The following is a 15,380-nucleotide window of genomic DNA, read 5'->3' on the forward strand; positions in this document are numbered from 1 at the left end:
TCATGGCTGATCTTTTTGTGGACTCAGCTCCACTGACCTGCCTGCTCACCATAACCATTAATTCCTTTACTGTTCAAAAATTTATCTTTGAATCATAGAATCCTTACAGTGCATTGGAGGTCATTCAGCCAATCGAGTCTGCACTGACCACAATTGCATCCAGCCCCTACCCCCATAACCCCATGCATTTACCCTAGCTAGTCCCTGTGACTCATGGCTTGGACTTAAGTACTACCCATTGCAAGGTGAGATGATAAGGCTCCCTTTGATGGGTCATCTTCTTGGCATCCTAGCTTCAGGGTGCCCTTCTAATGTGATGGTTGATCCCACAAGTTTCCCTGCTGAACCTGCAAACTTCTCCCTTTTATCCAGCTTCTTCCAGCATAGAGAAAGTTATTTTGCCGTGTACATGGATGACCTATTGTACGTTCTCCTCAATGCTAGCTTGCAAAAGCAGTCCATATTTATTAACCTTGATCTGTCTTAGTAACCATAGCAATTTTATGTTGAGTACATCTTTTCACACTTGTTTGTAAATACAAGCTGTTTCTGTGTTGTGTAAGGTTGATTACTTTTCCCGTCATGCATTGCAGAAGTTTAACACTTTATTCATCTGGCTACAATCCTCCTTCTGATCCATTCAGCAGTAGTGAATTGTATCACCAAATGGAAGTTATCAACTTACTAGTCTTCTCTATACTTTCTTTTCACTAGAGTATACATCAATGTCAGATTGAAATATTCCATTGGATTGCATCCAATATCCCATTTCCCGTTTTGATCTTCCACCCTCAGTTACTCAATCACATCTAATTTGCTGCATCCCACTAGTCATAATCCTACGCCAGTCCATGAACCTTGGAGAAATTTTGCACACCAATAGAATATTCTCATATCTTTGAAACAGAAATCAAACATTTCTTTTTGATTTCAGGCAATAACATATCTGATTGCTTGTTCTTTATCTTAGGTGACATCAATTCAGAAGTAACTTACTAAATTACATTGTACTTTTTATATCTTAGAATTGTTGCAAATTCAAATAAGAGTGTTGTTGGGCTGACAGATTTCTATTAATGTTTATTTCATCCCTTCTTTAAAAGAAACTTTGTTCTAATATCCATCTAGACTGTGTGTATTTTTATCGTTTTCTTAGAATCCCTTTAAATGTCAACCTTTCCTTCATTTATTTTAGTGTACCAACTCGTATGAATTAAAATGAATCCATCCATTCAAATTTTTGTTTCCCAGCTTTGTTTTTTAAAAGTTTGTTACTTATTGGTCAATGTGTTTATATTGGATTTCCCAATTCCTATAAAAATATAAACCATCTTTAGAAGCTAACAGAGAAGAGTTAATTCACTGCTAATTTGAAAAGTGGTGGAGTAAAGGTTCTCAAATGGACATCCTTCTTTGTTTTAATTTAGGAACATTGTCTGGGATTCACTTTTATTTAGCAATCTGTTTTTCCAGTATCCGATCTCAAAATGATTTTTTTTCATTGTACCAGTTGTGGCAGGAGTAACTCTTCGGCTAGAATTTTACCAGCACACCTGCCCGACGCTCGTAAGATCACACCTGAGGCAAACAGAGATTGCCATTCTGTGAGCCTGGCCTGGCCCGAAATCAGGGCGGTCGTGCCGGTAAAATCAGGACTTTGAATCTAACAAGAAGCTTTAACCCACCCCAGCACAGGATTGATCATAATCATTTCAAATATACCAAATTTTAATTAACCGAATCAAATAATTAAGGACCCCACGTACCCCGGTCATTCTTTCTTCCACCTTCTTCCTTCAGGAAAAAAGTACAAAGATCTGAGGTCACGTGCCAACCAACTCAACAACAGCGTCTTCCCTGTTGCTGTCAGACTTTTGAATGGACTTACGTTGCATTAAGTTGATCTTTCTCTACACCCTAGCTCTGACTATAACACTACACTTTGCACTCTCTCGTTTCCTTTTCTATGAATGGTATGTTCATAGAAATAATACTTTTCACTGTACATTAATACAGTGAAACAATACTTTTCACTGTATATTAATACATGCGACAATAATAAATCAAATCAAAATTAAAACTTTCATTCTGAAATCGTCAATTTGTAACTGGACTAAAGTTGTCTCATGTTTATCAAAATATCCTGGAATTATGATTCTGACCAGTAAGCATGACCATGGATCATAAATTTGAAAAAAAAACTTTATTAAGCTTATTCTCACTAACCTAATTCAAAATACAACTGCATACATTGAACAAGGAACTTTTAAGCAATTAACAGAACCAGACCACAGTGGGGTGGTAACCAATTTACTTGAATGACAGAGGGACTAGACACAGACTTGAAAACAAGGGGGAATAAATTCACAGGCACAATAACACACAAGAAACTTACTCAAACACACATTTCCTTATCAACTCAGCCTGCAGCTCTGACTTTGTTTTTGAAATTTGCATTCAGAATTCGGTAGTTCACACTCTTTTCCAGATTGTTAGTTATCAGTGGTTATTCGTTGTGATGGAATTTATGGATGTGGGCATGAATGGGACTGATGGTTTCACTGCATATTTGTCTCGCAGAGGATTGCCCCAGGAGTCATCACTGTTGCCATAGCTATGGGCCTCGTCCACAATGCCCCACTTCCAATCTATATAACCGTCTAACAAGCACCTGTGTGCTGAAAGTGGAGACTTTAATTTGCCACTGTCTCCATCTACCCCTCGATCCTCAAAGTGCACATCATAACCTTTGAGCTGAGAATTGAGACTTCAATCTGTCACTCTCTTTATCTACCTTTATCTCTTTCTGGCACCTTGTATTGTCAGCTGATTTTTGCTACTGTTCTGTGCTTGACTTATGTAAGACCTTCACAGCAGCTTGTGAACCATTACATGCCTGTTCTAGCTTCACAATCTTCCTGTTAGCTGTGACCCTTTCTCGCATAGCTCCCTCTCTCTCTTGCGTTCTCTCTCGATCTGCTTTCCCACACTGTGGGCCCGATTTTACCATTTTCATTCTAAGTGCTGAATCTGGGCGTAATGCAGATCGACTTAGAAATCTGCTTTCAGGCACCCCCATACGCACTCAGCCTGAAAAAAATCTCCAGTCCCATTCACATTGTGGGTGGGGGCTTAGCGCTGCTGGAACGATCGGAGCGCTGAACTGCACATGCACAGTTGGAAAAAAATTTGAAAAAGCGTGCCCATATCAGATTGCTCCTGAGCCGCAGAAAGTGGAGAAAGTGGCTCGGGAGTGAAAAGCAGGAGTAATGGCCCCCACACTCATCACTGTCCCTCTTATCCACCCTCCCACTCCCCACACACATCACTGTCCCCCTTATCCACCCCCCCACTACCCAAACCGATCACCACACCTCCCCCCCCCCCCCCCGCAACCGATCGATCGCCCGCAGTGGCAGCGGACAACTCTGCCCCCATTCCACCCCCCCCCCTCCCCAGATATCCATCAGCCCCCTCCTACCTCCCCACCCCCCATAGACAATGGTCTGGCCTCACTCACCAACACCACCCCCCCACCCCCATCCCCCACCCAGAGGAACATCCGACCCACCTCCTCTTCCCTTCCCAACAGAGAACAATCAGCCCGCAAAGTGATAGCGGACCCCCCTGCATTTAAATCATCGCTGCATCCATTTTGGGCGCAAACCAAATTGCTGCCATTCCTGTTTCGGTAAAGTGACAATCTGCTCGGACGCGGGCACAGATCGCATTAGTGGCCTCACACCTGACTTTACCATGTTTTCAGGCCCTGTGTCTGCAGTTGACTCATATGTAACACTTGCATTTTAATATATAAAAGCAAAATATGGCAAAATCTAAAACAAAAACAGAAACAGAAAATGCTGGAAAATCTCAGCAGGTCTGACAGCATCTGTGGAGAGAGAGAGTAGAGCCAACATTTTGAGTCTAGATGACTCTTCATTCGAGCTCTGACTCGAAATGTTTGTTTTACTTGCATTTCATTCTTTGGGTCAACTTCCAAGGCTCTGACAAACCATGTGTCAGTTTGCTATTTTGCAGCACTCAACCACTGCTTCAATTTATCAATCTCTGTCTCCTTTTCACAAAAGGAGAGGCTAGTTTCAAATCCCATTTTTGAATGGCCAGTGAAACCACTTAAGATGATGGGTCATTTAGTTCGCCAAGATGGATCTATTCATCTGGATGTGTCAAGGGTGATGCAGGAACCTCCAGTGCCTGTTAAAATTTGGCAGGGTGGCCTGACACCATCATGCGCTCTCATTTAAACTGGACACTGAGGGTACAGGGAGTTGGGACAGTCCATCTTCATGACTGGAGCCATATGGGAGGGCCCCTGCCCTTTATCTCCAAGGACCTTCCAGTACATGAGGTCATGGGGGGTAATAATTTGAACCGGGTCCCTGATCTTTGGGGGGGTAGATGGTAAGTGAAGTGGTATTGCCCCTGTTCTAAGGGCATGATTTTCTTGGATATTTCTGAAATTGTGCTCCTATCAGAAATAGTGCTGGTTTCTGTGACCATGCCTCGAGTAATTGTTATTAGGTTCATTGGTACCTTCTCAAGTGGTGCAGCTTGTTGTAATATTGTGGAGGCAGATCACCCAAGTCATGCTTTCCTTCCATTTCCCATTCCCCACACCTGCGGGCCACTTCATCTAAACTGCCACAATCCACATTGTTATTGTCGTTCCTTTACACTGGCCCAAAAAGCACATATCATTCCATTGTTAGTGGCAAGTTGAATTTTTTAGTTGTTTATTTCTCTCTGACACTAACTCTGGTCAGCTCCTTTACATTCCCCTTCTAAGTTGGACTGGTGCCTCTTTCTCCTGCATTACTCTCTCTCTCTCCCTTGTGCGGTTGTTCATACTGAGATTGAAATTGACTCATGTGAGTGATGTGCCTTACATTCCTTCTTGCACACTTCCTTTCAATTTGTGCAGAGCAAGCTCTCACAAAAAGCAATGCACTGATGACCAGATAATGTGTATTTTTGGAATTAACTGGGGGCATAAATATTGACCAGAACTTCAGGGATAACTCCTACTCTTCTTCAAAGTCATGCCAAAGGATCTTTTACATGCACTTGAAAGGCCTCAGTTTAAGGTCTCATTCAAAAGCAAGGATAGCACTCCATTAGTGTAGAAATGTATGCCTTTTTTTTGCATTCAAATCATGGATTGGAACTTTGAACCCACCACCTTTTGATTCAGAGGTGAATACACCATCAACATAGCCATTTAACACATGAAAATGTGTTCTGTTTAACATTCAACCATTTAGTAAATATGCATTACATTAGGTTTGGATGTATCATGGATAAGCATTTGTGGTTATTTAAGACATGTATTTCAGCAAATTATTTAAACAGGAAACCTAATTACAAAATAATTTATGAGAAATATCACTCAAATTCAATATCAAAGTATCAGTAAATAATTACATAATTCACATTTGCCCTCAATTTTAAAAATATGCTTGGTTTTCTTACTTTGTTTCCTTCATTACTCTCAAATTCTTACAGGAAACATTAGTTGGAAGGGCAAGCAAACACTTATTGGATAGACAATTCAAATTTTTTGTCAGAACAATGTATTTTTGAGCACTGGTGGCTTCACACTCACATTTCTAATTGCAGTGTTGGTGGCCCCACATTCAGTCATGATGACCCAAATGTTTAGGTATATAATTTTGTTTCTTCTCAATTGTTTTGAATGAAGAATAGCATGAAAATGTTTGAAATACTTAATAGCAAAATCATTTATTTTTCCCTCTGTCTCTGTGAAGTACCTTTGGCATTTGTCCAGGTTAAAGACACTGCATAAATGCAAGCTATTGCCAGTGATATAAAATCTCGGTTTTGTCTACATTATAGTACTTACCCATGTTTCAAATTGATGTAATAATGAACATCAGTTCATTCCCTTGATCTAGTATCTTTTGACATCTGTAATACTATGGACAGAGTCAGGAGAAAATTGAAACATTTGTATCCTGTCCTTTATTGTCAGAGCAATCAGTGTAGTTTTGGAGAGGAAAGTGTCAATTCAAATAACAGTAGCAATATTTATTTGCACATTCATCTCAAAGGTTTAAAAACAATTTCAAGCAGTCATCACTCACATACATGCTTAAGAAAAAATGCAATGAAAGAGAATAGGATATTTTTATAAATTGTAAACAAAAACTAGTTCAGTCTGGCACATTATAAGAAACAGTTATTGTAAGCATGGTAAAGAAAGGAGCATTTTTCAGTCTTGAATTGTAGCTTAGACGAGTTCAAATATCGGAAGTCAAATATCAGGATTTGTGCAGGATCCCCTCAGAGACATGAATGTTCAGCAGTCTCAAACCTAGGTACTTGTGGCTTTTGTACCAGATGGTCAAGGTTTTTCACAAGCGGACTTTGTTTTGCAGACTGCCCAGGTATCTCTGAGTCTTCAGATAATGAACAGTTTTAGTGTCAGAAGCCCAGATTAGGTCATATGATCAACACTGTTACCAAACTAGAATGACTTAAAGTTTAAAGCCATTGCTATACAATGGAGTTGGATGATGGTCCTTCGCACCCATTTGTGGTTAATTGTTTTTCTGAAGTTCTCCTTTTGTTGATTGGCAAATGTGGAATATTGAGCAAAATTTTCATCCTCAAGGTAGCAAGAGTTGGCAAATTTGCCAGATCAACCTGCTCATCGCAGGAGAAAGTGGCTGTAAGGACAGGTGGTTGCAATCTGGCCAGCTGGGTGGGCAAAGGTTGGGAAGCAGCCACAGGAGTTCTGGCATGGGCTGTTTAAGAGGCATGCCTTGGTTCTGTGGGACTCTGTCCCAGTTATAATAAAAACAGAAACACTCTCCCTTTAATGCCCTACACACTCCACCTGCCTCATCCATGCCATCTCATGCCATCCACCCACTCCTATGGTCCCCATGCCAAGATGTGCCCCCAAGTACCCCTTATAAACCTTCCTACCTCTCATGCCCTGCAACGGCACTTCAATACCCTTTCATCTACCACACACTGTATAGAACCAGTGAACCTTATTGTGACTACAGGGCTTGTGAAGAAAAGGTTTAAAAAGCAGTCATTAATTTAAAACTTTCCACTTTCTTTAAAAAGCTTATTTTTACACAGGCAAGTAAAAGTGTAAATCATTGAAATTCATTAACATAACAATAGGTGAAACTGTAAGCACTTGAAACATCTTTATTTTGTGCAAATTAACATCATGAAATTGACAGCATAGATCAGAGAGCCAGAGCTGTCAATCATGCAATATTTCCTCTGGGACACTTCCAGTGGATTTTTGGGCTGTCAGACAAGTTTCATGGAGCCAGCCAGATCGTAATGCAGAGTCCAGATTGTGATCCAAACCAATCCACTACCCATAAAAAGCACTTCTGAGAAGTCTAAATCCCAGGAATGGGCTTGGGAATCTCAGAATTAGCACTGCTCGTCATTTTTACATAGTTTCTGGGTCATCCTGACTTGGTGTAAATCCAATCCAAAGAACCTAAAAGTCCATTGGTTCTCTGTTTGGAATAAACTTCAACAAAGGCAGCTATAAATTCCAAACAGGTTGTTGCATGAACATGTCCATTCAATGGGGTATCCCCCAGCCAGAGTAGTTTACTTTGGAACGTTCTGGAAACTTGTTGTCTGTATTGAATTTGCAAGTCACCTGACCCTATATATCTTATTTAGCCACCTGGTTGATGTCCACTTCAAAAATAAAGTTCCAGAAGCTGCCATATGAACCCCGCCCTTGTTTGAGGTTATGAATATGACATGCCTTCACTTGGCAAGACTGTACCTTCACTTTTATTGTTTATTTAAATTTCTTTTTGCAAAAATGGGCTCGCCTTTCACTAGTTTCTGTCCACACATCCATCTGTTGGAAAATGCTGCAGAATAGCACTGACTGTCGGAAAATAAAAAAGCTTAAAGATTAAAACAAAGAGGTCTGACAAAAAGATCTAAGTCCTCACATCAGAAAATCCATCTCTTTAAGTGACAAATAAAATCTGACCTGCTTGGCCTTGGAGGGAGTGCAGAGGAGGTTTACTAGGCTGATACCGGAGTTGAGGGGTTTGAGCTATGAGGAGAGGCTGAATAAACTAGGCTGGTACTCGTTAGAGTTTAGAAGAATGAGGGGAGATCTCATTGAGACATATAAGATGATGAATGGGATGGATAGGATAGAGGTGGAGAGACTCTTCCCGCTCAGAAAGGACAGTAGGACTAGGGGGCACAGCCTCAAGATAAAGGGGGGGGCGGTTTAGAATGGAGTTGAGGAGGAACTTCTTCACTCAAAGGGTGGTGAATCTCTGGAATTCTCTGCCCGTTGAAGTGGTGGAGGCTACCTCGCTAAATATTTTTAAGACGCAGGTTGATGGGTTTTTGATAAGCGAGGGGATTAAGGGTTATGGGGAGAGGGCGGGAATGTGGAACTGAGCCACGACAGATCAGCCATGATCTTATTGAATGCGGGGCAGGCTCGAAGGGCTAGATGGCCTACTCCTGCTCCTATTTCTTATGTTCTTATGTTCATCCGCAAATGAGCTTTGTCTTTTAGAAAAAAATGACAAAGGAAATCAGCTTGTATTTGTCAGTAGCAACAGATTTTTTGACTTAGTAAGAATCAAAATGATTCCAACTCTGTATACTGTAAACCTAACTGGTTCTTCAAACTTTGAATCTGCGTGTTATTTAATTCTTCCTTAGGAAGCAGACACTGAACAATTATTTAACATTAAAATTGTTCATCAGTCAGTAATATCAGAAACATAAAACACAAAAGAGCATATTTTTAAGAAAAAGTATTGTTGGAAAGCTTTCACCTTCATAAGGAAAATTGTCTCCCCTGTGACATAAATTATTTGACTGCTTGAACAAGATGAATAAAACATAAACTGAAAAAATATACCTATGTGATACAATGAATATATTGTATCATGAATGCTGCGACCTTTATTGAGTCTTCATCCCTGTGCAATATATTTTTTTTCTGTGAAGTATTTCCTTGAAGTAAACAATTTGCACAGATGCATAAAGGTCAATTTTAACTTGGGTGGGGGCATGGCCAAGCTACTGGCTGTTCCACCGAGAGGCGGCAGTGGGGAGACCCACCATTTTTAATGACTGGACCTCATTAATAATCAACAGGCCAAACTCCTGCTTGAACCTGGTGAGAATGACAAGGAAGCAAGGGCTGGGATGGGATGTTGACTGGCAGAATGCTGCTGCTGGACAGCTGGGAGAGAAGTCCCTGGCATAATGTGAGTGAAAGGATTAATAATCAGACACATTTAAAAATCACACAAGCTGCAATTAAAATCAAAGGTCTGCTTATAGGAACCTTCACAGACAGGCGCCAAGGTCATTAGTCTGGGCATAGCTCATTTAATCAGATATCTGTAACTAGGAGGAAGGGAGTGATTATGCGCTGGACTATGATAAGTTGAAGCCAAGATTTATTAAGTTTTCATGCTGGTTGGATATTACGATTAAGCAAGTGTAAAGTGATTATGATCGGTTTTAAAAATTGTCCTTTTATCTGATATTACCTTTTACAATTGGATAGAGATAACTCCGATTCTTTTATTGGTATATGCTAATTACTTGTAATTGAAGCTGAGATTTTAATAGCCTATGTATTTCTAATTTATTGGCTCTGAATTGTCTGAGTAATTTCATTCAGAGTCCCATAATTTCTTTAATAAATCATCTTGAACCACTCTGTGGCTTTGTCTAGCTAATTGAGGGGAACAATAGTTTTAAACTAGAAACAGTGCAGAAAAGATTTACTAGGATGCTACCGGGACTTGATGGTTTGAGTTATGAGGGGAGGCTGGATAGACTCAGACTTTTTTCCCTGGAGCGTAGAAGGCTGAGGTGTGATCTTATAGAGGCCTATGAAATATTGAGGGGCACAGATCAGCTAGATAGTCAATATCTTTTCCCAAAGGTAGGGAGTCTAAAACTAGAGGGTATAGATTTAAAGTGAGAGAGGAGAGATATAAAAGTGCCCAGAGGGGCAATTTTTTCACACGGAGGGTGGTGAGTGTCTGCCAGAGGTAGTAGTACAGGCGGGTACAATTTTGTTTTTTAAAAAGCATTTAGACAGTTACATGGGTAAAATGGGAATAGAGGGATATGGGCCAAATGCGGGTGATTGGGATTAGCTTAGGGGTTTTAAAAAAAGGGCAGCATGGACAAGTTGGGCCAAAAGGCCTGTTTCCTTGCTGTGAACCTCCAAGACTCTAAATATAACAAGAAAACCATTGCAATGGACCCGTAACAGTGAGCCATTAGAAGTGGCACTCAAAGACAGTCTCAGTAGGGTAAATGGAAGACATGCCTGGGCTAGAACTCCATTCCTCATGCCCTGCAAGCAAACTACAATCTTTTGAATTACCTTGTTGGATCTCTTCTGGCCCAGCTCCTGTTTCCAGTCTCCTTGACATGTTTGGAAGCCATAAGGGTGGATCTGGTGTTGTAATAATGTCACTGGTTTAGTAATCCCGAGGCCCAGCTAATGATTGGGGGACACTGGTTCAAATTCCGCCATGGTAGCTGGTGAAATTTAGATTCAATTAATTGGAAAAAAAAAACTAGAATTAAAAACTAGCCTCAGTAATAGTGACTATGAAACTATCATTTATTGTTCTAAGAACCCATTTGATTCACCAATGCTTTTTGGAGAAGGATATTTGTTATCCCGACCTGGTCTACTCTACATGTGACTCCAGGCAATGTGGGTAACGCTTAAGGTTTCTCGAGGGCAATTAGGGGAGGGCAAAAATTGCACACAGCCTATGGGAAACTATATATAAACTATCTCTTGGGACCTATATAGCAGTCAAGTTTCAATAATATCATTAGCTCCTGAACATATTTAAACCTGGACCCTGCCAGCTTCAAGATGAGATAACAAAGTGGACAGATATCAACTATTCTATTTCCCAGGGCTGAAATGGTCGCTACGAGAGGACACAGGTTTAAGGTGCTGGGGAGCAAGTACAGAGGAGATGTTAGGGGTAAGTTTTTCACTCAGACGGTGGTGAGTGAATGGAATCGGCTGCTGTCGGTGGTGGTAGAGGCGAACTTGCTGGGGTCTTTTAAAAGACTTCTGGATGAATATATGGGATCTAATGGGATTGAGGGTTATAGATAGGTCTATGGCTTAGTAGGTATAGATGTGATCGGCGCAACTTGTGGGCCGAAGGGCCTGTTTGTGCTGTAGTGTTCTATGTTCTATTCTGATATTGGATTTTAAGAAGGTGATCAATAAAGTGTCAGACAAAAGACTTGTTTGAAGAACCTGGTTATATGGCCTAAGAGCTGCATGGATAAACAAGTTACTTGATGAACAGGAAACAAAAATAGAGTCCATGGGTGTTGCATAAATTTGAGGTACATTGAAAATGGTGCCCCACATTTGTCAATGTTGGATTCACCACACTACAGAAAATATGATTTGAACCTGGATATAAACAGAAAATTTGACAATGACGACATACAAAATAGCCAAGAGAATGATATAATATTTCAGGAGACAGGGTAGCTGAATGATCAGAAGGTTGCAATATAAAATGGATAAGTGTGGAATAATCCATTTTTCTGACTAAAGAAACCAAGGAATATATAATTGATTAGAAACGCACTGAAATTTTTTGGATGAATAGAAGACCCAGGGATTCAAATGCATTGCTTCCTGGAAGTGAGAGACTGATATGATTTTGGGTTTTATGAATAAAATCATAGAGTGATGGGATAGAATTTCTGTGAGGATTCCCTGACCTCCCATTGTAACTCTGGCAGAAATGGTTTACAGGCATTTTCCACGATTTTCACCAATCTAGCACCAAAACTATGGTCAAGCACCAAGATTAAAACTCTGCCACAATTAATGCAAACTGCTATTTAGACCGAATAGGAGTGCTGTGCTTAGAGTCAAATCCCACTGTAGCTTTAGCTCTAAACTCTAGAGCATGACACTCCTGGCTGTGGCAGTGTGCTTTTTATTTCCACTTCATGCACCAGATATTGGCATTTCATTGAATCATAGCTGATTGCCAACTAGATCAACTGATACTTTTTCCAAGTGAAAAGAGTGTGAATGAATAACTCAGTATGGTTCTGAGGGAGATGCTCTCTTTCAACTGAGATATTTAACTAAGACTTTGTCCAACTTTTTGGATCGGCAAAAAATAGTACCAGCATTTGAAGGAGAATAAATGAGTTCTCCTCAAGCCTTGGCCAATATTTATTACTAATGCCAATAGCAGTAAAAATGGATTCACTGTATTCATTGGATCTGCTGTGAGTAAGCCATTTGTCATGATTTCCTATTCTTAACACCAGCAACCATGCTTCTTTGCTGTGGAGTAGTTTAGGGTATTCCGAGGATCATAGAAATTCTACAGTACAGAGAGAGGCTATTCGGCCCATCGAGCCTGCACTGACCACAATCCCACCTAGGCCCTACCCCCATATTCCTGCATATTTTACCCACTAATCCCTCTAACATACACATCTCATGACACTAATGGGCAATTTAAGCATGGCCAATCAACCTAACCCACACATCTTTGGACTGTGGGAGGAAACCAGGGCACCCAGAGGAAACCCACGCAGACATGAGGAGAATGTGCAAACTCCACACAGACAGTGACCCAAGCCTGGAATCGAACCCAGGACCTTGGAGCTGTGAAGCAGCAGTGCTAGCCACTGTGCTACCATGCTGCCCACAGATGCTTTCGTCTCTTTAATTCAGAACAGGTACGTGTTGCAGGCCCATGCTCATTAGGAGCGGAACTGATATGGACAAAATACATTTCACATAGGACCCTTGTTACCAGCAGGCAGAAGAGATTTTATCCCATGAATCTGGGCTGTATATCTACGTTCACAGAGTTGAAAACTAGGCCACCTTTGCATGGTGGTCTTCAAGATTCAGTAATAGCAGCATTGAAAAGGTGAAGCTCTGGGAGCTGTTTTTTTGAGCTGGACTTATCATCTTCACACAACATAAATTTGTATCAGGATGTGTTTATTTATCAGAGCATCAGAAGGCAATTGGTTATTGCATTATGGGGCCAATTTAGCTTTTGTAGGTGGGGAATCACAGGTGGTAAAAATGGTCATTTTCATTGAATCAAAAATCAGGCAGGATGAATAAAGGGCAGCCAATCTGCTTCTGCCTGCTTTCTGTCAGTGCCAAATATTAAAATCAGCGCCAAAGCCTTTACTGTACTATCTTAGGTTGACAGGGAAAAAGTTGGCAAGCTAAATATTATCATGTTCAAGGATTAGTATATCTGTTTTGGTGAGCTTCACCCTGTGGTGCCGGTTTTTATTGTGAACGACACACTGAAAAATATTCCTATCTACAGAGCAAAATCTAAGAATGGAGGGCGGTGTTTACGAGAGAAGTTGGACCGATTGGGACTGAACTTACCGGCTGGCAGACGGAAAGCGGCCAACGTCACCTTGCTAACTTCACTGGTTGAAGGTAAGGCCAACCTTCAGAAATAGTCAATCCCATTAAATTAGTGATATCCAGTGTAAGTGCATTTTATGTTTTGAGGGTTTATTAAAGCATACTTTAGGCTAACTTAGAATAGACAGAATTCATAACATATGGGTAACTCAAGAAAAACCCTAATGTGTCACATGTTAGAAAGTCACAAGTGAATTTTAAAAGCTTAACTTTAGCAGTAGAAATATAAATTTCTGGAATCATACTTTGAATACCATTTAGAGCATTCTTATATAAAGTAGTGATAAATTCATATTTTGAAATATAATTTGAGAGAAGGACAATCAAGTAATACCACAGGCTAATCATAGGAAAAATGACTTAAGTATTTTTTAGTGAATAATAATTTCCTGATCTGCTGCCTTCATTAATCATCCATATGATACATTTTACTCATAATGCTGGACATGGCAGAATCACTAAATAATTATTTTGCTTCAGTATTCAAGGGGAGGACCCACCACCCATGATTAACTAAAAAGGTTAAAGATTGTGAAAAATACATAAAATTGCACAAATGTAGGTGGCAGATCAGAAATTTGGACAGAACATACAAAAGAACAAACAATGACTAAAAGGAGGGAAAACAATAGAGGATGAGAGAAAGAAGTTAGAAGTATGAAAACAGAGTTTTGAACGATATTTAAAAAAAGGAAAGAATGAACAAAATGAGTGTTGGTCTTAAAGCAAGTGAATCTGGGAAATTAATAATGCACATAAGGGGATGGCAGATGAATTGAGCAGATATTTTACATCAACCTTCACTATAGTAGATGCAAGTAGAGACCCAAAAGTAGCTGTAAATCTGGAATGGGAAGGGACAGAGGAACTCAAGAGAATTTCTATCAGCAGGGCAGTGATACTGAGCAAATTGTTGGAACTGCAGGTTGACAAATCCTTGGATCCTGATGGATTGTATCCTTGGGTCTGAAAAGAAATATCCAGGGAGATAGTTGATGCATTGGCTTTAATTTTCCAAAATTCCCTAGATTCACTGAAGATTCCATTAGAATGGAAACTAGTGAACGCAATTCCTTTATTCAAAAAGGGAGGGAGTCAGGAAGCAATAAATTGTAGGCCAATATATTTAACACCTGTCAAAAGGGAAATATTAGAAGGTATTATTAAAAATGTTAGAGAAGGGCACTTACATAAAATCAAGGTAATTAAGGAGGATCAACATGGTTTTATGAAGGGAAATCATTTTAAATAAATTTATTGGAGTTCTTTGAAGAACTAAAATGTGCAATGGATAAAAGTGAACCAGTGGATGTACTGTACTTAGATTTCCAGAAGACATTTGATAGTGTGCCACATCAAAGATTACTGCTGAAAATAAAAGCTTATGGTATAGGGATGACGTGTTGGCATGGTTAGATTATTAGCTAGCTAAAAGGAAAAAGAGCAGGCATTATGGATCTTTTTCAGCTTGGAAGGATGCGATGAGTTTTCTGCCACTGGGATTTAACTCTTTACAACTTATATATATGGTTTAGATAAAGAGACCAATGGTATGGCTGCTAAATTTGCTGTTGATACAGAGATAAGTAGGAATGTAAGTTGTGAAGGGGACATAAGGAAGCTTCAAAATTATATAGATGCATTAGGTGATTGGGCAAAAATCTGGAAAATGGGCAACAATGTGGGAAAACTTGGACAGGAAGAATGAAAAAAATCATATTAAGTGGTTAGAGATTGCAGAGTTCCAAAGGATCTGGGTGTCCTAACATGTAAATCACAAAAGGTTAGCTTGCATGTTCAGCAAGTGTTTAGCAAAGAGTTGGGGACCAGATCAGAAGTCTCAAGGTACATTATGAAGTTTAGACCAGACCCCAGC

The 15,380-nt window shown here is 40.0% G+C and overlaps 1 protein-coding gene across 1 annotated transcript in view; it reads left to right on the forward strand.

The window, feature by feature from the left end:
• Positions 1-15,380, forward strand: part of tfap2d (transcription factor AP-2 delta (activating enhancer binding protein 2 delta)) — a 92,177-nt gene that overhangs the window by 37,485 nt on the left and 39,312 nt on the right. Inside the window, exon 5 of the mRNA XM_080193352.1 lies at positions 13,398-13,516. Coding sequence (XP_080049478.1) covers positions 13,398-13,516 — 119 coding nt within the window. The remainder of the gene's footprint in view (positions 1-13,397; positions 13,517-15,380) is intronic.

Source organism: Carcharhinus amblyrhynchos, chromosome 7 (genome assembly GCF_965287045.1).
Source record: "Carcharhinus amblyrhynchos chromosome 7, sCarAmb.v2.hapA, whole genome shotgun sequence".
Lineage (NCBI taxonomy): Eukaryota > Metazoa > Chordata > Chondrichthyes > Carcharhiniformes > Carcharhinidae > Carcharhinus > Carcharhinus amblyrhynchos.